This window comes from Dioscorea cayenensis, chromosome 9, assembly GCF_009730915.1.
Source record: "Dioscorea cayenensis subsp. rotundata cultivar TDr96_F1 chromosome 9, TDr96_F1_v2_PseudoChromosome.rev07_lg8_w22 25.fasta, whole genome shotgun sequence".
Lineage (NCBI taxonomy): Eukaryota > Viridiplantae > Streptophyta > Magnoliopsida > Dioscoreales > Dioscoreaceae > Dioscorea > Dioscorea cayenensis.
In genome coordinates this window covers 15720613-15744394 of record NC_052479.1, presented here as the reverse complement: position 1 = coordinate 15744394, position 23782 = coordinate 15720613, and the positions used below count along the sequence as shown (strand labels likewise).

The 23782-nt window shown below is 43.1% G+C and overlaps 1 protein-coding gene across 1 annotated transcript; it reads right to left on the bottom strand.

Moving 5' to 3' along the window:
- Positions 1–19: 19 nt before the first annotated feature.
- On the bottom strand, positions 20–23066 carry LOC120268513 (protein TIC 214-like). The gene is made up of 3 exons (XM_039275885.1): positions 22997–23066; positions 1055–1608; positions 20–187 (listed from the first exon to the last, which is right to left on the bottom strand). The coding sequence occupies exons 1-3, from the start codon at positions 23064–23066 to the stop codon at positions 20–22; spliced, it is 792 nt and encodes a 263-aa protein (XP_039131819.1).
- Positions 23067–23782: the final 716 nt, after the last annotated feature.

Below are 23782 nucleotides of genomic sequence, written 5' to 3'. Positions count from 1 at the left end.
AGACTCCAGAGCAGCTAGACTAGAGTTCTTCTTCTCGAAAATCTGGCAATTCCATTCTTAGCATTCCCCTTCGCCCCAACACCAACATCGTTGATGAAACCAAGTCTAGAAGACCAGAAAGAAAACTCCAGTGGCCCCAGTTGGATGTTTGTCCGATGGCTCTTCTCTTAAAGGGGGAACCCAGGACCTGCGGGGAAGGAGGAAGATTGAGAAATAGCACAGGGGCTTTCCTTAGGTTAGGGGATTGAAAAGGTCCCCTTGCGTATATCCCGCAAGTGCACGGGTTTGTCGAAGTAATAATCCCGGATGAGCGGGTATCGAATCCACAGGGAGCAGGGAATAAAAACACTTAATCCACTTCTTAGCTATGTAAAAGATCAGTAGTGATAAGTGTGACAATGATTTAATTCTCAAAAGTAAAAACAACAAGTAAGAAAGCACGAGTAAAGGAGGAGGTAAGGCAATCGATAAAGATGAGGTACTCGGATAATGCTCCGCCTAGGACAATCATTTCAAGTGCAAGAACCCTCTATTATGCTTCCTAATCAATGCAATGGTGAGTCATGAAAATCCTTAAATACATAGTCCCAAATCTAAGGTCAACTATGCCTAACTCTATACATGTCCCGGAGGAGAGATTAGATAACCTCTCCACCTCGCACTGGAATAGAGTTGCAATGAGCTCTAGGGATTCCAAGTGATAAATCTCTTCCTAATTATAGACCTAACCCTTTGGTCCAAGTGGAAGGTTCGGCCATGAGGCTAGGTAACATAATGGAAATGTATCGGACTGCAAATCTTGGAATGACGGTTCGACCCCGTCCTTGGCCTCGGGGAGTGGCTCGCTGCACGGAACTCTTAAGTCTTTTCGTTTTTATCTTTGTTAAGTCTTCCCAATTGCCAATTAGGGAGATAAGATCGTAACCAGGGCTATCATTCTAGCATGTCTTTTATAAAGTGAAAAGTCGAATTAGTCCCTTTCGTTTTTTTCTTTTTCCATTTGCTCGGATCTCTTCCGATTCATCTATTTTGTCCGGATCCGAATAATAAATACCAATCCAAGCCATTTCATGAATAAAAAGTGACCAATTAACCAACCAACAAAACTACTTGTTACAAATAAGATCTTGTTGTTGCATCGAAACATATAAATGTTGACTAATCTGATTAACGTTGAACTTGGTAAAATAAAATGGTTCAATAATTGAAAGATTAGATTATTCAAGAATACACATTGAATGTTGAGATTGCGGAGATTACGCATTGAGTTTCTGGTACTGGTATTTCTAATACTGTTAAAGCTTTTTTGATTTTTCCAGAAGAAATGAAACAAAAGATATGGTAGAACTAAGACAGTCATTGTATGAGGTCTACCCAATGCTAGATGCAGAGGCGCATAATAGATCGATATGAACATCATGAGCTGTCCCGTAATAAAACCAGTTGTTGCTGATACCTCCTTCTCGGTTCCTTCTTCCATAACCCGAGCTCGGAGAAGGAAGAGATAAGAGGGCCCTATGGAGAATGTGGTCAGAAATCCATAATAGAGTCCGACCACAACGACCGAATTTATTATCTTTATGCATAAGGATAATAGATTACCAATGTCTGTGATCAAGCCAGAAAGAATAGCTTAATAGAAATCGAATTCGATGCGAGATATAAAGGAAAGGTTCACAGAGAAGAGCATCGGCGGTGGGGTGTCGCTGAGTTGGGCCAAGCGAAACAACAACATCACATCAATCTCTTTATGGATCACTTTTCCTAGTCGCATAACCAAAGAAGAGGCATTGTCTCAATGAGCATGCAATAAAGTGTAGACAAGGCTCTTATTCACACATCCGATATCGGTTTGCTTCCTTCACTGTATACACACGTCTAGTCAAAATGTGTAATGACAATAAGAAGACTGAAAATTGAGATCGCAGGGCAGTTGGTTAACGCGGATCACAATTCATCATAGTAAATCCACCTTATGATCGGTTCACAGAGAAGAGCTTGAATGCCTTATTTCTATCGCTTGAATTCATCTATTTGCTCATAGATCTTGTTTGTCATCCACGAAGGGAATGTTCAGCGAGTATGCATGTAATTATCAACAAAGTAGATGAACTGGTCATTTGATGATGAGTGAACCTGCCCCGGGCCCCCTATGGGGAATGCACCACACGAGCTTCTTTCTTATATGATTTGCTGGCACACGCGGAGGGAAGAACCAAAGAACGGAATGGGATGATCGATGGTACCATTTTCTTCCGAGAAAGAAGGATGGTGGGTTGGGAATAGGATATAACTTCTGATCCAGATACATTAGATCTAGCTATGCTTGCTTGCTGACCTGTGTCTCGCCTGGATACGTAGGCCGCTTATTGTGATATATCCATTCCCTTTGGTATATCCTCTAAAGGGTAGCACAAACATAGTCATAATCTGTTCGACCACATCTTGCAGCTCTTCTGGCGTCAGGATTGCGGGAACCTGTGCTTTTTTTGTTTGGTTGAAATTGAAGAACAACTCCTTATGTTATGTTTTGGAGAAGTGTTCAACAACTAAAAAATAGAGATCTGAGCTGGTAGCTTGCTGAGATGACCAAGGAGGTCATATTCAGACTGTGGAACTACCTTATTGCTTTGATCTGGAGTAGCTTCTTCTTAGCTCTCAAGTTGAGAAGCCCTTGCATAGTCTTTTCCTGTTCGAGTAGCTAGAACCTCGGTCGGCCTAGTCTTCTCTGTAGGTGCGTCGGTGACCTCAATCACCCTTTTTTTGGAAGATGAGGGGTCTTTTGTAACTTCTTCTGCTAATGGCTCGCTTCGGGTGACTCGCGAAGCAACGGTCGATGTACTCAACTTCTCGAATATGCTCTTTGGATGGCTTGATGTCGATGCATAATGGCTTGCTTTGACCAATCTTCTGAGGCGTCGATCGGGTTAGAATCGTCACATGCCTCACAGACATGCAACTTTTCCTTCCCCCTCGAGGAAGTGCGCTTGGATGGGCACAATCAGATCTCAATCGACTTGTGATGAGGGCGACTCCCTTGAGGAATATCCTCGTTCATAGTGAGGATTCGAGTCATAATATTCTTCAACCGTCATTACTTGCGGTGAGATTGATCGGCGCGATTTCTATTTTTTCGGTGGCGGAGAGACTTCTTTTGAGAACTAGAGGAGGTTTGGTCACCTTCCCCGTCTACGTTGTTACTCCCGAGGAACGTACATGAAAGTCAAGAAAAGAGAAAGGAGGCCTTACAGACGGACCGGTTCATATAGGACTCACAGGAAATCTTTCCTAGTCCCAAAGAGATAGTATTCTCATTCAAAAAACCTAAAATCCCACAAGCAATATAGTTTTGCTACTCACACGCTCATTTGAAATTTCGTTTGTCTAATAGAATAGAGAAAGAAGACAGACTGCCTAAGACAGCTCTAACTTCAAAGGCAAAAGAAGAATGAGGGTAGGATCAAGCAAAAAAACAGGGAGGAAAGTGTCGAAGAATGGAAATTAAGTACACTAATGAAAAAGTGAGCTCAGTCAAATAAAACCAGGAAAAAATTCATGAAGTTAGGTTGTGCTGAAATAAAAGTACTTTCTTCAGAAGTCCGAACACTAGGGTGGGGCGCTCGTATACTTAGTTGCTTTGGCGCGCTACTCTTCCTTGCATTTTTTTTTCCAAGCGGCCTCGAAGAGGGCGGCTTTGCTCATGCAGGAAGGACAGGAGAGGGGAAGATCAGAGCTCCAAGCTCCGCGCCTAGCTGTAACCTAAACGCTTGTTTTATCCCAGCCAAGCAAAGCCGGGGAACCCCAGTGGGAAGAGGGAAAGAAAGATCAGGGGAAGAAGCGGGGTAGAAGAAATGGTCGACTCATCAGCCTCATGACCTGAAGACTACAGGTTCGAATCCTGTCCCCTCCTAATCACGTTTGATACTTGATAGAGTCCTGCTCTTGAATCGGGGTTCTAAATAGAGGAGAGCCAGACGATAGATGGAAAGAGCTGCCATTGGATAACTAGAACTGGAATTGAACGAGCAATCTACGGCATCAAAGCAAGAATTATCTTGAGCAAAGGGTGCTCAAGCCATTGCTATTATGCATCCGTTTTGAAGCTTGCCAGACCTCAAGTAGTGGTGGTCAATATCTAGGCCCTCTCTTCTGCAGAGTCATATACTTAATATTTCAGAATAACTTACCCATCTTGGAGAGAGTCTGTCTCTACTCTAGGCTCGCTCCACACCCTCCCTGTCTTATTTCAATGCTTTAAAACCATGAGCTGTGAATGGGTAAGGAAGAGAGCTACTGTCGTCTATTTTGTTCTCGTGCCTAAGAATGCTAAGCCCAGTTACAAGCAAGTCGAGGGAAGGTAGTGATGAGTGTTACCAGTCAAATCGATAAGAGATACCCCTATTCTACTCTCTTATCTATGACAAGCCAGCATCAATCATCAGTTACCACAACTGTTATTCGACATTATTGACCATTCGAAGAGCCCATCCCAAGCGTGAAGAAGCAGTAGTTCTTTGATCTCATTTTTCCTTTGGGGCCGAAGAGATTCCCAAGTGAATGATTAGATAAAATTCAACCAATTCTTTGTCTCGCGAATGCTAGAATACCTCAACTAGAACTTATTGCACTGCTAATCTACACTCCTATGGTGTGACAAAAAAGAAACTACCTCGTTGTTTGCATGGGAGGGATCTCCACTTCTAGATATTAGCTAAGGAGCAGGAGCTAGCACTATAAGACTAACCCACGCAAGGTGGTGAAGCAACAGCTGCTCCTTTTCATCACCCCTTGGGACCAAGAACAAGCTCGCTCAAAAGAAGCATCCTTTTGAGGTAGGCTGAAGGTCTTCTTGATTTTCTTTTTCAACATTTACCAATTGCGGTAAGATAGATAACTATATCTCACTTGGGATTCAAAGCTATTTTACCCTTTGACGATAAAGAGATGCTGCTCAGATTGAGGGACCAGAAGCTGCTTTGAATCCGGAGTTTACACGCACTCTCATCCAATTAAAGAATTGGCTCGAGACGATCACTACTATCATAGACTACTATTTTAGCTGACCCTGAAATGAATCCAACACCCTGGTAGAAAGGCATGCTATCAGGAAGATTCTAACCCAATAAGTAAGAACTGAATCCAAAAGACTTGCCCATCTACAGACATCCAGCAGCCAAAATCGATCGAATAGCATAATAGAAAAATAAGTCAGGCTTTGTTACAGATAATCCTATAAATAAATAGAGCAAAAAATTATCCTACTCTAAGAGCATACCATGAAAGAGAGACCCGAAAAGAGACTGGGTCTATGTATACTTGCTGCGCATCGAAGAATGATGAGAGATCCGCAAGTGCACGGAGTCGTCAAGTAATACCTCTCGTCGCGAGCACGAGAGGGTCAGATTCCCCAGGGCCCAAGGATCTACCCTTACTTCCTCTTCGCTTATTGTCTAGACGACGATTCGAAAGGTTTCTCTAATCTATTAATTTAAATAAGATAACTACAAGTGGAGACTAAAAATACGGAGAGGGGTATAAAAATCGGGGAAAGGAACGGTCACGGATGCGGATTCCCTAGGGGCTACTAAAGTGCACAGGATGCTAAGAATGTCATGCAATTGAAGGTTTGGACCCTAGAGATTTCCTAGATTAGGTCAACCCGATGGTCACGGCCATTGACCCCTAATCCGGTATAAGTATTGACACGGAAATTTCTTCCGATCAAATCCTCATACGATTGCATTAACAAGTGGGGAAATCCCCGATTAGAGCCGGAACACGACTTGGTCTAGCCCTAATGGTGGAGGGGTGCATGAATACCCGATGGTCACGGGCGATTCGCATACATGAATCCCTTCCAAACTTGGTGTGTCTAGTACAAGGGCGATGGTCACGCTACCAAGTACAACCTAGCGGTTGGTTTTACAGAGTTCTCATGTAAGCAACACATCAAATGCACCAAGAATGAATCTCAAAACTCAACAATTGCAATAAACAAACTTAAATCATCCAAATACACAAGTTCACCCCAAGGTTCACCGCAGATCCGGTGACCTTTGGGGTCTACTCATCCCATACAAACAAATCCAAACAACAAATCCATGCAAACAACTACAAATGACATAATAAAAACTCCCTCAAACAATGGAAGAAGGAAGACAAGCCAAGCTAGGGTGGAAAGGCTTCCACGGACGCCCGCAATGGGGGCGGCTTCCCTCGTCGCTCTACAAACTCCCAAAGAAGAGATCGATGAAGATCTAGCCAAATCCGAGCTTCTCCCTTAGATTTCCCCTTCTCCAAAACGTGTAAACTTGCCTCTCAAAGACTGGTGAAAATCGGCTTGAAGAACTGCTCCAAAACTCCTCCCCCTTGCCCTAGAAGAAATCAGCTTTTTTATACCCCGTCGGGTCCATGCGGGCTCCATGCGGGCGCATGGAGCCCGTGAAGCTCACGGACCAAATGCCCAAAAACACGCCGGTGCTACGATGCTCGACTACGGTGTTTTTGCTACAGTGTTTTTTAGCTACAGAATCGAGTCATGAGAATTCCCAGCAAACCTCACGGGCATCCATGCGGGCGCATGGAACCCGTGAAAACTCCCGACCAAATGGCGCAAAGAAGAATAATGACACGCTACGAGTTCCCGCTACGAGTCTGCCATACGATGCGGGACCCCAAAAATGCCGTTTTTGATGTCGAATTCATCCGATTTGCATTTTTTTGAGCATTGTTTGACTCATTTAAGACCGCAACACCGAAATAACCAATTTAGACATAAAAAGCGGGCATCAATTCGTTAACATGTTCACAAATAATACACGATTAATACATATAAAATACATACATTTAGGCGTTTATCAAAGAACATCATTTATTATGTAAAAAGATTCGATTCATGTAGATCCCGCCTACGAATGAATGAATCCATTTATCATTGACATCTTTCTTTTCCCTCTTCCGATGATCTATCTCCTTATCTTGTTAACCTTGGAACCCTATATGAGAAGTAGGTTAGCGGGCAGGTCCGTGCTGGACATGCCTGGGTCCATAATGATCTTTGATCACCGTCAAAGATAATAGGCTATTGTCGACCGTGAACCTATGGAAGAAGTCCAACGGTAGAATCCATATGGAAAGGGTGGTCCTTCCTCAGTAGTTCATGTAAAGAGCTTATAGTAGACCAATGGCTAGTTGTAGAAAGCGGTAAAGCCACCACTCTCTTCTCTTTATCACACCATATTTTGATGTGGTATGAGGCTAAATAAGTAGATCCTGGTGAGAACTGAAATCATGATGCAAACTGAGATCTTGGAGCTAAGGCATAAAGACGATGGGGACATAGTTTTTTATTAAAATCCAAAGTTCTGAAGTCTCCGCTTTAGTTCAAAATCCCGAATGTTATTAAACTTAAAAGAAGAAAGGGGCATTTGAATTGGTAAGCAGATATTCCAATGGATGTATGGAATAAGGCTAGCGTTATAGTGCACATCATTTCTCAAAGAGAGTGAGGCTCATCAGGCGACCAACTGTTGCGTCCTCGTCGCTGCCTTAGGTAGTTTAGCGAAAGACCTGTGAGCCCAGCTGGGTACGATGAAGATTTTCATACCAACAAATGTCTAAGTCTGAACTTCTACTATATCTCTGCCATTGCTCTCTACTAAACTAAGGCTGATTCGAAGCTCTCTCGCTCGGAAGGTGAGGATTTCACTTTAGATTGATTCAGTTAGTTGTATATAAGGTTCCACTCTGAGCATTAAACTAAGGTTGACCACTACTCTTCCAAGTTTCGCATCTTGACCTAATACCGAGGGATAGGCTAACCATTTCTCCTCCGCTATGGTTGACGTTATTCATAGGTTGATCGGTTCATTCGTAAGGATGAACAAAAGCGTAATTAATAAGAGCTTGCATACTCCACGAAGATAACCCCCTTCTCAATTGCGGGGAAGGACTGATGATTCAATTCCAAAGCAAGGGAAAGAGGGGCATTTAAAGTAGCCGAATCTTAAGCTCAAGCCAAAACAGGTTCCTAGGGAAGAAGCAACGAACTGAGCGATGAAGCAACGGGATTGAGCGCTTCTCCTAGCGCAGTTCAGGATTTTTCATCACTGGATTAAGATGACTTAGCTACTTGTCTGAAAGGTAGAAGCCGAAGGCCAATGACACTAGCTAACCAACTGAGAGAGCTACCCAAGATGAATTACTTGCTTCGGGAAAGGTGGAAAAAGCATCCTACATATTCTCTTAAAGTAAGAAAGATGTCTTTAGTCTCCCTGTAGTCTAGGCAAGTTGTTCATTGGTAAGGCGCCTACTGATAATGATCCAAATGCCTTCTTCCGAAATCCTTCTTTCTATCGAGAGAGCAATTTTAAGTGCTATTATTCGTCTTTTGGTACGCCTATTGGTGATTTCCCTATGATTTTTATCATAAGAATTCTATTTTTCTTATTGTAAGTTGTCTATCTGTCCACGATGATAGCTCTTCTTTTGGGTCATCTACATTTACCAATAACAAACAATAGGCAGCTGCTTTGCCAACACCATCCGAAAGGTCCTTAGCTAGGCAACGTCTTTGGCTAGGCTTGGTCGAGTAGGCAGTATTGGTCATCTATTCAACCAAGGCTGGTAATGGCAAGAAAGGCATATCGGATACGCTTGGCAATTAGATGGACTTCCAAGCATGCCATTCATTATATAAGGTATGTCTTGACTTTTTTTGAAATTGCTATTAGCTGTACTGTATCAAGGAAGGAGAAGCCAAATGAAGAAGCCTCTCTTTCGGATGAATCTAGCGGATGACTGCCCTACCATGTTCCGTTGGTTTTACTCTTTTTTTATCAAGACGGATTCCAACTAGGTGATTCTAGGGGATATCGCTTACGTAACAGAACAGAGCTCCCGCTTGGCCTGGTGAACCAGTACTGTTGATCGTAGGTCCATTCCATTCTGTGGCCTTAATCGGATGTGAATGAATCTCCTCCACTAAAGAACCAAAAAGTCTCACAGAAGGCGACGAAGAACAATAGGGACAGGAAATGACCGCTCCTCCGGACATGGATTGGAAGGAAGGACCCTCCCTTTTAGTGGATTGTGACTTTCTGTTCCAGCAAAGATAACCCTGCACCTATTCATTGAGCACCTTTTTACAACTCCTTGCGATCTTGAATAGAGCATCTCTTTCAATTGCTCGATTAACAGGCTTAGGCGGAATAGGAGGAAGGCTTTCAATTCAATATCTATAAGACAGAAGTTCTTCATAGCATTGCACATGGAAGGCCAACAAGCTAGTTATTCTCATGTTGGAATCCTTCAATGAGATTACAGCGCCAAAGTAGCTTATCAATTGTTGTAATGCTCAAGCTCATAAATCAAGGTAATCAATGGCATATTTGAGCACCTCTCACCTTTGGATCTTCAACGGGCCAGATGGGGGGACGTTACTGATCGTTTTGAATTAGAAAGATTGGCCCGAAGGACTTTGAATTCATTAGCATGGGCGGTTCATTCAAAAGTCTATAAAAAAGGATTGAGTTAGGAACTTTAGGCATACCGCCTATGCTTAGCGCCCTTCTGTACCAGATTCCAGGTCTCGCGATCACTTCATCGCTATCAAGAGGTCCACGTCCACATCAAAGTGGCAATTATCTTCCCAAACTTAGACAAAGAGGAAAACAATATCCATAATCGTCAATATCCCGATGTCGACATACATAAATCTGGAAAAATCTGCCCCTTAGTTCAAATGTGCTGAAAAGATCGCGATTTGCCACAAGTCTCAAACTTCGGCAATGGGATGATTCGTATCGACCCTAGAAATCCATAGTGGATGCTCGGTGAGCTATCGGTCAATTCCTCCCTAGAATCCCCTAGTGGACAATCAATCCCATAGTGGGCTAGATAATCCCCTCTTGTCTTGATATGGGAAAAGGAAAAGACTCAAGAAGCAAAATGGCATAGAGGTTCTACCCAACCCCAGGACCGGGCTAGGAAAGGGCGCTAAGCTTCTCATCGGCGAAGTTCGGTCATTAAGAAAGAGCCCGTGAAGGCGATTAGTAGTTCGGATCATCAGGCATTCATTACTCTCTTTAAGCTAGGTCCTCAGCATGCGATCACTCGTATAAGGTTCACGAAGCCATCTGTAGGCCCGTCAAATACATGTTTTGATACTTTTAAGACCTTTTTCTTTATTGTCTTTCTCATTAGGGAGACCAGCCTTGGACGGACTGATCCTCATGTGTGTGAGTGAGCAAGAAGCATAAAAAATGTTGTTTCAAGTCCATGCTGGAGTATGTGGATAAAATCAAGCAGTGCATAAAATGCGTTGGCTGATCAGAAGGCATGGCCATTACTTGCTAATCATTTTGTCCGATTGTATAAAATATGCAAAGGGATGCTAGGCCTGTCAGGAATATGGACCAGTCCAGCATGTACTAGATTCAGAATTACATCCGATCTGTCAGACTTCACACATCAAGCTTTGATCCCTTGTTTCACTCCGGACCGATCACATGTAGGAAAATACGCCTTGGCATTGCTGTGCCTGACAGGAAGAAGTTCTGCCGCTCACCTGATACAGAACCAATCGGAAAAAGAAGAGAAGAGCTAAACAGCTTGAGAGGTGGTACTTACTGCACCCGATTGCCCTGTACAGCCGTCTTAAGCAAATGAACCTATGGAGTGGATAAGAAGGCCTTTCTTGCAGATCGATCTTCTGCCTAGTTCCCCCCCTCAGCTCACGCGATAATCGGGACAGAGAGAATGGACTTGATTCACCTTTTCCCTAAAGCCGTCAGGCAACAACGAAAGCAAGAATTTCCACGTCCAGTAGGAAGTCCCCTCACTCTCATCAGCTGTACATACATTACCTTCCATTGTCTAAGCGAAGATTTCAAGGTACTCTTGCATGAAGGGAAGTTCCTTCCTTAGCCTAGAAAGCCAGTCTTCTTCGAAACCCGCTAATCCATCTTTAAGCGAGAGTCGGAAGATCTAGCCCTCGTAGGTTTCAATACGTAAGCGAACAACGGGATCGCACAGCACATATATCAAAAGCAATTAGCGTGTGAATGTATACGATCATCAAATGTGGAGGAACTTCCATCCATTTCCTTTAATACTCGCTCACGCAGAATAGAAGACCAAGCATAGGCACGCGAAGGCAATTAAAGATGATTCAGTGCTGCGACCAGGTCCCCCTAGTTCCTTGAACTGATCAACTTTGAGACCACCTACCAACTGATCAATTCATTCGGTTTTGTTTTGAGGTAATAGATAGGTACGTGGGTTAGCTTCACTTACTTCGACCCCTTCACGTGAACCAAATTTCCAAGTATTTAGGAGACTCTTGTGAAAGCCCTTTTCATTCACATTGGTCGAGCGCTGCTCATTTCTCGTTTGACTTCGGGCGAGCTACCCGAATCATTTACCCATGACTTCCATTATGCACCTGGCTTAGCCAGCATCGGAATTGGAACACACTAGTATGGCAACTTAGACACTTTGAACTGCAAGCGGAGATTACCACTCGCTCGATCGATGGTTCTACGTAATTAGTAGGATCGAGTTGCTACCCTAATCTAAGGGAGTTGTGAACTAAAGAGTACCAGTATGAGTTATTTTAGTAAGGAACTGGTAGCTGTTACTTATGTCAATGAGTGAGAACGGTAGTAGTAGATTGAGTTAAAGAGTTGGATCTTCCGCAAAAAGGGATATAGGGGGATAAGGGTCCTTTCTTTTGTTGTTGCACTGAACTAAGGTTGTGTCCTATTCTCAGAGAGGAGGAGTTGCCTAAAGGATTAGTTCATCGAGTCTAGTTAACTCGATAGCTTAACATGAATAGCGTACGAGCTTTCGCTGACTATAGCACGAGTAGAGTCTTGTTTAGCTCGACAAGAGGAACTACTTAACTTGACAATAGCTCGACTAGGTCGCTTCGCTTCAAATAATAAAATACCTCATTTCTTGTATTTATAGTGTATTTTATTACTTGTAATTGAGTACAGGTAGTAGTAGTTGTAATTGAGTTGAAGAGGTTGCTATCTCCCGAGTGAAGGCTCGCTTTGTAGAGACTTACAAATACTCACAGCCTTACAGCTTACTGACAACAACTGTCACCATCCGTACCGCTTCAGCCCGTTGCTAGCTGGTCTCACTGCCGCTCTTCGGTTATTGCTGATTCACTACCCCGTTCACTGCTAACCGCTTCCTCTTTCTTTGCTGACTGCTTTTTATACCGCTCGGGCTACGAGGAAAAATTGATGGAATTCTTCTACCGACTTGAGATTTTCTTTGACCACTAGAACTTGAAGATCTGACCGATGGAGATGGGAAGAGAAGAGCGATAATCAATAAGGTAACCGTTAAGAAAGATATCATGGCCAGAGCACCAGTCCGGGATCAAGGATAGCAGCCAGTATTGGACCATCGACTGTACCATATCTGATATCGGGGTCACAGAAGGAAGGTCTCCGTGACTAACGGGTCAGAATAAATTATGTAGCACACTCGGTCACCCGGAACTAAACTAGGCAATCATAATGAAAAATGCCTCATATAACACCACTTGAACACCAACTAGTAAACAAACCCAGCAATAGGTGAAAAAATAGTGAATAGTCACATAAAAAGCTAGAACATTGTTACCATCCATGAGCCATAGGTTCTTTAGTATAAAACAAAAAGTGAAATTCATTGGCCTGTATAGGTAATTCTTCCCAGCTAGTAAAGACAGTTAGATAAAGTTTCTAAGTCCACTTAAAAAAAAAGGCTTGCGAGAAGATCAGCGCTACGTGTAGTTGTTAAGTCTTTCCCTGTAGAGGGTCATTTGTCTAATTTCAAGACAGTGTTTGATGAACACATAAAAATGTGCGCGTAATAGCGGGAAACTTCCTGAAGTTCTTAGTGCACAATAGAGGTGTTGAAATTGACAAGAAGAAACCCAGGGCAATCAAGGATTTAAAACCTAAATCAGCAAAAAGGAGTTGCAGCGCTTGATCAGACAGATCAATTTCCCTGGCGGTTCATCTCCAACTTTGCAGGGAAAATCTAGCCTTTTTCCCCATTGTTCAAGACAATGGAGGATGAAGAGTTTAGAAGACTCAGCTCAGTGCCTTTCTTAAAAATTAAAAAAGGGCCTTGAGGGAGGCTAGCTCTCGGCTTACGGAGGAGTAACGGGCATCAAGTTCGTCGGGAGTAGGGGAGGGAGCAGCAATTCTACCTTCTCTACAGCTCAGCAAGTCAGCCCGGCAGGTCGATAGCTTAGAAAGCAAGGAAAAACAGCACAACATAAACACAAGAAGGAAGTCAAGCTCATGTCATTACACTATAAAACGGGATGGCATTACTAGGAAAAGTAAACAAAAGCTAGCGAAGAAACCATTCATTCACTACCCAACTCCTTTGTTAACGTACTCAGTAGCTACTACTACCTCAAAGACTGACTGGACTGCAAACAACACGGCATATCAACACGGCTAGCTACAAAGCTAAAATCGTAAAACGCGGCATATCAATGGCATGGCACACGAAAGAAAGATCACATTCCCCTGCCTTGCTGCGACGAAAGATCTCAACTTGACTCACCATACTTTGTTTTCAATGGAAATGAAGAATCGCTTTACTCAATCGCCGCGGAGGCCTCCGCATATCGTTCCGGACCCCTAACTTCAATCACCAACCACAAGTCTTTAATCGCCTACTTGCCTTTCACCCACTAGTAGCTATACTCATCGAATAGAATGAATGTGATCCCCGGACCCCATCTCAGTTAAGACAGATCTGGCCCCTCAAGCTAAGGAGTAACAGTCGCTATTGGCCATATATATACCCAAAACATATCGTGTAGAAAAGAAAGAGAATTTCGCTAAGACTATGAGACCTACTAAAAAGAAGGTAGTATATACTACATATTAAATATGTAATAATCATCTGTCTCTAACATATGAGTGAGAAAGGGCTTCCCTCAGAGCAAACAATTTCATGGGATTTCTGCTATCAATCTTTCAGCTAGATTGGCAGACTTGATAGCATTAGTATGTCGTCTGCGTATAACGCGTCCAAGCTTGAATTATTGCGTTGAGATGGTCTCCGTCTTCTCCGCGCCCGCATTGACCGCTAGGAAATTTCATTTATTTACCTGGATGCATAGTGTCAAAAAGAATGGCAAGGGCCCGTGCTGCATTCAGAAACTCCATTCTGAGAATGACCTAGAAGTCATCCAGGGGCACCACCATGAAGCTGGTAGGTTTATATCTCATCTATAATAATGTCCGCCTTTTCTGTCTAAATGCATCCAAAGCAACTCGCTTTCGTTATGATCCCTCTAGAAGAGTGGGATTCTACCCAATCTGTCTGCTTACTTCGTTCCCTATTTCTACTCGCCGAATTCTGAGGCAATGAAATTATTTACGCCGAGCTAGAATAGAAGAAGATGTTGATGGCTCTAGTAAACCACAGTGCTCCAATTAGAGCTATTTGGCTTCAATCTATCTCTCCTAATGTAAATGAGTTTGCACCTTTCCTTTTCTTTTTTCATTTCAATGGTGGCAAAAAAAGAATTGATGCATTGCCTTTGAGATACCTTTTTCATTCTAACTACTAAAAAAAGACGAACCTTATATCCCTTCCACTTCTTGAGTTGACCCAGCTGAGGAAAGGGAAATGACTTCCTAGAGCCGACTATCGTCTTCCCTTCTTCGTGTGTCGAGCAAGTTTGGAAATAGGTTTAGGTTCTCCTTGTCATAGTGTGAAGTGAGAGCCCTAATATACTCTGATCGCTCACCAGCTTAAGGGCAGCCACCAAGCTTCACATCAATAGTAGGGGATTTTTCCTTTACCCATACTCTTATTCCCACGTGAGCACACTTGTGAAATGAGATCACCAAGGCTTCACTTCAAACTGGAAGACATAAAGTATAACGAGATAATCTATCTATGCGAGGTTAACAATCCATAGTAAGAATCCTCAAACACGGAAATGAGAGATAATAAGCAATGCTTTAATGGCCCGTTTCTTATCTAGGTTTTGTTTTGAATCGACACCCAATCGGTGAAGAGTACTTTATAAAAGCTACCGTTAGGCATGAATGGAGGATTCCTAAAGGGGGATTTCTTTGTTTGTTTAGCGGATTCTCAGCTTTATATGCTTTCTACCGGTCGCTTAAGCTTTCTTTCTTCGGACCTTAAACTTCTTTGGAACGGCAGACCTTGTTGTTCTTAGTTTTCATTCCAGTCATTCGAGGCTAGGAATCTGTCCGATTCTCAAAAGAATGGGGTTTTTAGATGGGAATGAAAAGAGGAGAGTCGGGTCAGCTGGATTCGGGATGGGATCGACTAATGAATATGGTTGTGATGGGTAGGATAAAACATGTTCTTCTCGGTCATCGCTAGCTGCCGCCTCATACTCATGGTAGTAATACGCGTTGGGCGCAAGGGAAGACCCCACTCTAACTCCCCTCATTGCTCTAGCCGGACCGGGAGTGGAACAACTATTAATTTTGGATAGTGGCTCCAGACGAGGGATAAGGACGAAAGATGTGCAACTAGGTAATATATAAGGTCGACCCAACCGAATATATTCGATTCCACTCCATGGGGATAGGAACATGTATCCCTCCCAACCAATAGTCGGAGCTGGGTAGAGAAAAAAAATTGAGTGTTAAGGGGACCACTAAGGAGAGGAAATTGGGAGGGACTGGATAAGGACGGCTTGGTGCTGCATCCAAGAAAGAGAGAGGTAGGGAAAGCCATACCAACACCAACCTATACGGCTGATAAGTGCTTGAGTGAATATGTTTTTTTATGCATGTTTTACATACATTGAGCATCATATTTTATACGGTTTATGTCTCATTTCGTGTATTGGGTGTTCTTTTATGCATGTAGGTTGTGAAGGCATTGGGAATTCAAAAGGGAGCGAAAATAGGCTATTATGGCATAATATTGGGAGTTCTTGTACAAATCAAGTTGGAAGACACAAGAGGAGTTCGTTTATGAGGAGATGTGTGCCAACTTCCATAGTTTTGCAAGCTGTTATTAATGGAAGGGCACAAAAGGCAGCCATGTCTCCACATCCCTCCCTCTTTGTAAAGATTTCAAGACCTTTCAAGACGCATTGATGAAGGAAAAGCCGGATAGCTTACCATATGATCGATGTAGCCCGATCGGGTGGCCTTTAAGAGGAGAATGTTTATCGCAGTGCAAAGCAGAATATCAGTAAGCGGAAATTCATCATGAAGCGGAATTACTTTTTGGCGGAGCTTTGAGCATAGACATTGAGAGAAAGACGGCTAGGGTTTGAGGAGAAGGTCTTCACGATTGATAGGGAGTTCTTCACCAACTTTTGATAGATTCCTTCGACGTCATAGCATTTTTGGGGGAGCCATTGGCAACCTAGCTTCGGAGAGGAATCCTTCAAGACGAGAACTACCAATCAAGGCCAATCCGCCGAATTCGAGGGGGTTTTCTATGGGTTTTATTGCTTTTCATTGTATTCATTATTGTTTTGTAACTAGGCCCATGAAGGGCTAAACCCTAGTAGGTATTTGGGCATGTGAACCCCTAAGATTTATATTTTTGGATTGATTCTCTTAATGTTTCTAGTTAATCCGAGTTGTCTTGAGTTTTTAATCTTGTGATTTAATTGCTTGCTAGTGTTGTTAATCCTTGTGGTTGATTTTACATTGCATGATTTAATACTTTAATGTGTAGGTCTCCATTAGAGTTAGATTTCCAAGATTAAAAGAGGGTTGAGAGGGTGAGCCTTGAGATGGAGGAATGTCCCCTTTCCCTTTCGATTGAGTGTTTCCTATCTCCGTATTCCATATTCTCTTTGCAACCATATTTGGTGTGAGGCGTGAGATTGCTCGATTTCTCCGCCGACCTTGTAGGGTTAGGATCCTTCGCCGGAATTAGGGTTGATCTACATTTAGGAATCGGTTTCACTCTTAGGTTTCCTTAGAGCATATTGCGGTCATATGGGGTGTGAAGTGTTGAGATTGGTCGATTTCTCCACTCGGACCTCGTAGGGGACTAGTGCCTTTTGCTTGGAGACAAGGATTGGTTATCGCTGGACTACTCTCGACTCATTAGACTCGATTCTAGAGCATTTAGTGAATCTTGAGCTTTAAAGAAGATCTTAGGGGATCATTGCCCGAATACCTCATCCTTAGTGATTGAGACTCTTCTACTTTATTTCTTGCATACTTGTTTGCTTTTGCTTGCAATTAGTTCACTCCATTATATTAACCGATTCCCGACTAGATAATTGAGAAGTGGTTATTACTAGTACTTCCGCTCCTCGTGGATCTCGACTCACCCGACTCACCGGGTAATTATTACTCGACACTGTCACACTCTGCGATTCACTCACGCATATTCGGACGTGTCAACGGCCCCATTCTATCTCGATCGCGATCAAGTCGAGATTCCGTGATTAGACTTCGCCCAACCTCTTCATTCTCGTGAGAGCCCTTCCAAAGAACCGACGCCTTCAACTTCCCCTTCGTAACTCTTCCTCATCTGTAAGTGGGGCTTCTCATCGGTTTCGTAACAATAGAACATTAATCAATCGATTGAGCCCCTAATTACTAGTAGACTCTAACCGATCGATCGACCACTCTTTCATAGGGTTGGGCGTAAAGCAAGGGAAAGCGTGAAACCTCCTCCTGGGAGGAAACCCTCCACTCGCCGAATCCGACTGAACCACCCGCTGGGCAATCAGATTTTCTCCTCGACCCCCTTCTCGCTCACCGGTGGGAAGGAAGTTGACTTGACCCTTCCTCCTCGCGCCTCGCTCATGCTCGTAGCAATTGATCAATCAAGGCGCTGCCTTTTGATTGATTCGGACAAAGTTCTATAAACCAACAAAGGTGTGTTTACCTTACCGGAGGGAGAGTCGAAACCTTAGTGACTATTCCTCTTGGCCTAAAGGGACTCCCCCTAGATAGTCGGCGCCGGGATGAAGCAAAGGTCGAAAGAAGAGCTCGAAACAAGAAAAGAGCGATCGATACCTCTTCTAGCGGCGGGAGCAATCTCTCTATCTATCCAGATGAAAGAAGCTCGGACGGCAAGGCTCATATATCAAAGAAAGATCGAAGATCGTCGGGTTGATTGAATGAAAAAAAGGGTAATCATAGGGCTAGAGTTCTACACGCGTAACGCCACCACTGCATAATAAGTTTTTGGCTATACCTTTCGTGTTCTAATATAAGTAGTTTTGCAATGTATAGCGAAGATCTCGCACTATACCAAGATCGCCTCACCCGCTTTGCTTTTTCCATTAGGTTACCAAGACTATGACCGCATCTATATATATAAGGAAGGTACTTTTCCAGCACAGATTCACAATCTTCGGCTATGCGCCAACAATAAAAGAGCTTATCTTCTCTCATTCTGCTAACCAAAAGGAGTAAGCGAATCTAGGCTAAACAATTGGTCTTATTGTCAAATCCCTCTTCACATGAAAAGGGCTAAAAAGGCACAGACAGATTATCAAAATAAAAGTGGGATGCCTACAGTCTCAATCGATCTAGCCTCCCACTTACGTATACCTAACCTAGCCGATGGAACTGCTACTAGACTTGCTTTTGGCCAATCTCGCTTCTTATCCCTCTTTAGGTGACTCTCAACTCGTTGTAAAAGCGATTTTTGGAGAATATCGGTGAAAGAGGAAGATCTTCTCCGAACTAGGGACAAGGCTTTGAAGCTTATGGGGCTGATAGAATTACCATTCACCATGTTGGTTGTACACTGAAGGACCGTGCCCGAGCTTGAAAAGGGTAGTAGGTTTTTTCCCGTTCTTCAAGATTTGAGAAGTAAGGTAGGAAGCAAACTACTAGATTTACATTAGAGCAAAGCTTGTCTATTCTTGTTCGAAATGTCACACTTAAAGGAAAGAAGGACTCAGACGGGCAATGGCACTATATCTGCCGGAAATGCTTTCATGCTTTTGGATAGATGTGCTTAGCTTAGGACATCCATGGAAAAGCCTTTTTTCATTGGAACATTCCCCTATAGGAAGAAGATTGATAGGGGCATAAATTTCTTCGTTCAATCGATCCAAAAGAAGGCTGACCAGGACCGAAGATAGGTCTTTGCTTTCGTCAGGAGGTAGCTCGTAACAGGGTTTCCCTCTACGGAAGACTTCTTCTGAATGGCGTAGTTGTCATATTTCTTTTTTCCTCGATCTTCAAAGAAGGCCTACTTCAATGAAAGCTCCTCTTACTCCTTATCCTTATCCTTTACGATAGGATCATCGTTGGTCCTTCTTTCACTAAGAATCTCACCATTTTTCAGTAGTTTAGTTCGAATGTCGAATAGAAGCTGTGGTAACTGATGATTGATGCAGGCTTGTCGTAGATAAGATAGTAGACCGTAAAGGTTTCTTGGTCATTAATAGAATAGGGGTATCTCTTATCGATTTGACTGGTAACACTCATCACTATCTTCCCTCGACTTATTGTAACTGGTCTTAGCATTCTTAGGCACGAGAACAAAACAGACGACAGTAGCACTCTTCCTTTCAAAGCATTGAAATAAGACAGGGAGGGTGTGGAATGAGCCTAGAGTAGAGACAGACTCTCTCCGAGATGGGTAAGTTATTCTAAAATAGTAAGTATATGACTCAGAAGAAGAGAGGGCATAGATATTGACCACCACTACTTGAGGTCTAGCCAACTTCAAAACGGATGCATAATAGCAACGGCCTGAGCGCCTTTTGCTCAAGATGATTCTTGCTTTGATGCCCTTCTAATCAGTCCATAACTTCATGACTTTCAAAGAGTTGCCATGCTGATAAGTGCTTGAGTAAGCATATTTTTATATATGTTTTACATGCATTGAGCATTATTTTTACCATGGTTTATGTCTCATATTGTGTATTTGGTGTTCTTTTATTCATATAGGTTGTGAATGCCTTGAAGAGTAAAAAGGAAGCAAAGATAGGCTATAAAGACACAATGTTGGGAGTTCTTGTTCAATACAAAGACCAAGACATGAGAGGAGTTCATAAACGTGGAGATGTCTGCCAACTTCCAAGAAGATTCAAGTTAATTCACTAGTTGGAATGGCAAAAAGGCAGTCACATATTCATGTTCCTTCTCCTTGTGAAGATTGCAAGACCTCTTAAAGATACGTCAATGAAGAAAAGTTTTATAGCCTACCACATGGACGTGTGCCCGGACATGTGGCTTCAAGAGAAGCGTGTTTGGACCGCGTTTTTGTGAAAAGTTTTGTAGCATTTTCACTATAGTATACTGTAGCAATTTCACTGTAGTAGTACTGTAGCAATTCCTGCAGCCCACATGGCCACGTGGAAAATCCACACGAGCGCGTGAGGGCACATGACATGCGCGATCTAAGGCCTATAAATAGCCATTTTGCCCTATTCTTTCTCATCTTTTTTACGGCACTTGATGTGTGAGACGGCTAGGGTTTGGAGAGGAGGTCTTTACGGCTTTGGAGACGCTTCGTCACCAACTTTGATCGATTCCTCCTCCGTCATAGCATCAAGGAGCCACCGGTGAACCTAGCTTTAGAGTCGGTCCTTCAAGACGTCGAAGCTCTCCATCAAGGCCATCAATTCATTGATGGTGTGTTTTGTATGTTGCTCCATGGAGAGATAAAACCCTAGAGGGTATTTGGGCTTGTGAACCCTACGATTCTCTTCTTCTTTTGTGGATTTGCTTAGTGTTTCTATTTAATCCGAGTTTGATTAAGTTTTAATCTTGATTGTCTAATGCTTGCTTGCCTTATTGATCTTTTGGTTATTTGGTTTGTATGATCTGTTACCTTGGTGAGAGAGAGGTCTCCATTAGGATTAGAACCTCAAGATTGAAGAGGGTTGAGAGGCAAGTAATGAGATAGTGAGCATCTCTTTTCTCCTCCGATTGGTGTATTCTATCTCCGTTCCCTAAGCTCTATGCAACCATATTTGGTGTGAGGCGTGAGATTAAGAGATTTCTCCGCTGGGACCTTGTAGGGGGTTAGGATCCTTCGCCGGGAATTAGGGTTGGATCCATCTTTAGGAATCGGATACACCTCTTGGAATCCCTAGAGTGCTTTACGGTCATATGTGGTGTGAGGTGTTGAGATTGAGTGATTTCTCCACCGGGACCTCGTAGGGGACTAGTATCAGTGATCGGGAGGCCGGATCCGATTATATTTGGATTTCCACGACTTAACTTACTCTTCATAGAAACACTTTGCTTATACGGTACCTAATACCTGAATCCTCGATGGAGCATTACCCAAATACCCCATTTTTACTGATTGAGATCTCCATCCATTTCACCCTTGCATATTCGTCTTTGGTATTCATTTCTTCGCACATTAGATCACCACACCTCTCCATTTATCATAAGGCTAGAAAGTAGAGAAGAAGCTAGTACTAGTAGCCCTGTTCCCTGTGGATTTGACTACCCACTCACCGGGGTAATTATTACTTCGACACCCTTGCACTTGCAGTTTACACGTATATTCGGACGTGTCACCTGCCCTTTCTTGTTTACTGTATGGCAAGGGACATTATTTGACCCACATCCAAGGGATAAAATGAATTCTTCAAGTAGATAGATTACCTTTTTTCTGCAACTAGCTCTTTAGGCACCGATTATCTAGGCTTTGATAGATTAGATAGGCTGGCAACTCTCACTCTAACTGGCAACTGGCTTTCTACTAGTGGATTTAGGGAACTCACATCCTCCTCCACCGAACTTCATCCTCCTTCTCCTGTTAGGGTTTTCCATGACCATCCATGGTCCGCACAAACTCGTGCGCTGAGCACCAATCGGCTTATTCTCTGTCTCCTTTCTCATCAAAGATGCCGCATCTGTCTTCTCCAGCGCCGGCCTCGCCTATGGCATTGCCACCTCTTTGTCTTTCTTCTTAAGTTCACCCTGCCTACTGCTCTCTCCTACCTCTACGATCACCGTACCTTCTACAATAGCCTTCTCTTTATTCTCTATTTTATCTTTGTTTGCTATCAACCGATCCCGAAGACTTTTTTTTTGAATCTCAAAGACCAGGGCTTTCCTTCCTCTCTGATGGTTCCTATCTTGATTGCCGACGAGTGTGCTTATCCTGAGAGAGTTGATCTTTCGCGGATGAAGCCTAGACACTATTGTCGAATGGAAGAGAAAACATCTGAGCGGAAAGAAAGATATTCAATGACAGTTTGATCCATCCCGGTAAAAATCTGTTATAGAATTTTAACTGCTTTTGGTTACATTTATAGTAGTGCTCTTGGTTTGTCTGTCTATGCCCCCTCTTCTTTGTTTCTGTGCTGTGCTGTGAGACTTTCTACATCTTTTATTTTCTTGGTTGCTATTCTCTATTCCTTATCTTCTATTTCTATTTTTCTCTTTAGCTGACGCAGGCTTTCCAAGCAACTACCCCCGTTGTCTGCTTTGCTTGTTAAATAAACGGTGTCACGTATTCCATGCATCTGAATTTCTGGATAGTATTTTAGATACATCGGTGTAAAGGATTGAGTAGAGTAGGATGATTTGAAGAGATAGTTCTCTTAAGTCAGTATAATATACAATATTATTAAAGAAAGAAGTTCTAAGAAAGAAATGTGCGCAATCTGAAGAATGAAGAAAGAACAATAGAGTAGTGTTCATTCAGAAAGAAAATAGCGCAATGCTTTAAGAATACGATTGTCCACATCCCGACGGTCAAACTTCTTCCAAACTTGACTTGAGGAGTTAGCTTCAGCCAAACCCTGTCACCAACCTTGAACTCCAAGGGCCTCCTTCCTTGGTAAGCACACTTCTTCATTTCATCCTGTGAGAAGCATTTTGAAAGCACCTCTTCTTTCTTCCTCTCTTGGCGGTGAGATTTGAACCCTTCCACGAACCCCTTACGCGATGATGACAATTGGGGGCTACCCATACGAGAACTGGGCCACATCAAGTTAACTTAACCAGTTCCTCTGCGAAGCAGACACATCATGACGGAGATAGGCAAGGCCTTTCCGGGATAGGCAAAGGCCGAAGAAGACCAGCTTCACGTCTTTTCTCAGACTTGTCTTGCTGGCACAACTTCACATAAGCTTCAATGTCCTCGCCCATATCGGGCCAATAATTATGCCGAGATAACAATGCCTTCATTCTCAAGGCACTCGCCTGCTACCGCTCTGGGCTCGAGGGTTGATTGCCTTGACACGGCTGGTGTGCGCGCCAACGCTCAACCCAAACCGTGCAATGGTTGCCTATCAAATGAAATTATGAGTGGCTCCAGTGTCCACTATGTCCTGGGCTTCCCTGCCATTCAAGGTCAGTGGAACATAAAGAAGAGAATGAGAAGGGATACCTTTCACTGCCCGTTGAGTCCCTAACAATTGCAGAGGATTGATCCGGCTCCGAGTTACTGTCGCCCTCAATAACCAATGCAGCCAGCTTTTTCCTCTTTGGGCAATCCCGCAACACCTTCAGAAACTCATCCCATAAGTCGAAGGTAGTCCGACCAGCCTGAGCATCATTGGCCTGCCGAGTTCTCCACCAAAGCTTGGTATCGCTTGTAAAGTACATCCCCACCAAGGGTACTTACTCGACTTAAGCTTTCATTCTTTGGGTCTCACGACCTTTGCTACAACTACTTCTTTGGAAAGGCTGTCCTTGTTCTTCTTCTACTTGTTTTTCTTTGTTTTTCATTCGAAAGTTCAAGCAAGAGATTAAAAACTCAAAAAGTGTACTCTGTAGAGAATGAATGCGAGTCAAGCAAAGCCTTGGAATTCTTTGGACTAAGGAAAGAATGAGTAAACTAACAATCGGAAGCTAGGAGCACT

Excerpts from the sequence above, each read along its gene's own strand:
- LOC120268513 (XM_039275885.1), bottom strand. The coding sequence starts at position 23,066 with ATGGGCGAGGACATTGAAGCTTATGTGAAGTTGTGCCAGCAAGACAAG. Across the intron at positions 1,609-22,996 it reads TGAGAAAAGACGTGAAGCTG|ACATTGGTAATCTATTATCC; the intron begins GTCTTCTTCGGC and ends GCTTGATCACAG. Across the intron at positions 188-1,054 it reads TCATGAAATGGCTTGGATTG|GTCCTGGGTTCCCCCTTTAA; the intron begins GTATTTATTATT and ends CCTTCCCCGCAG.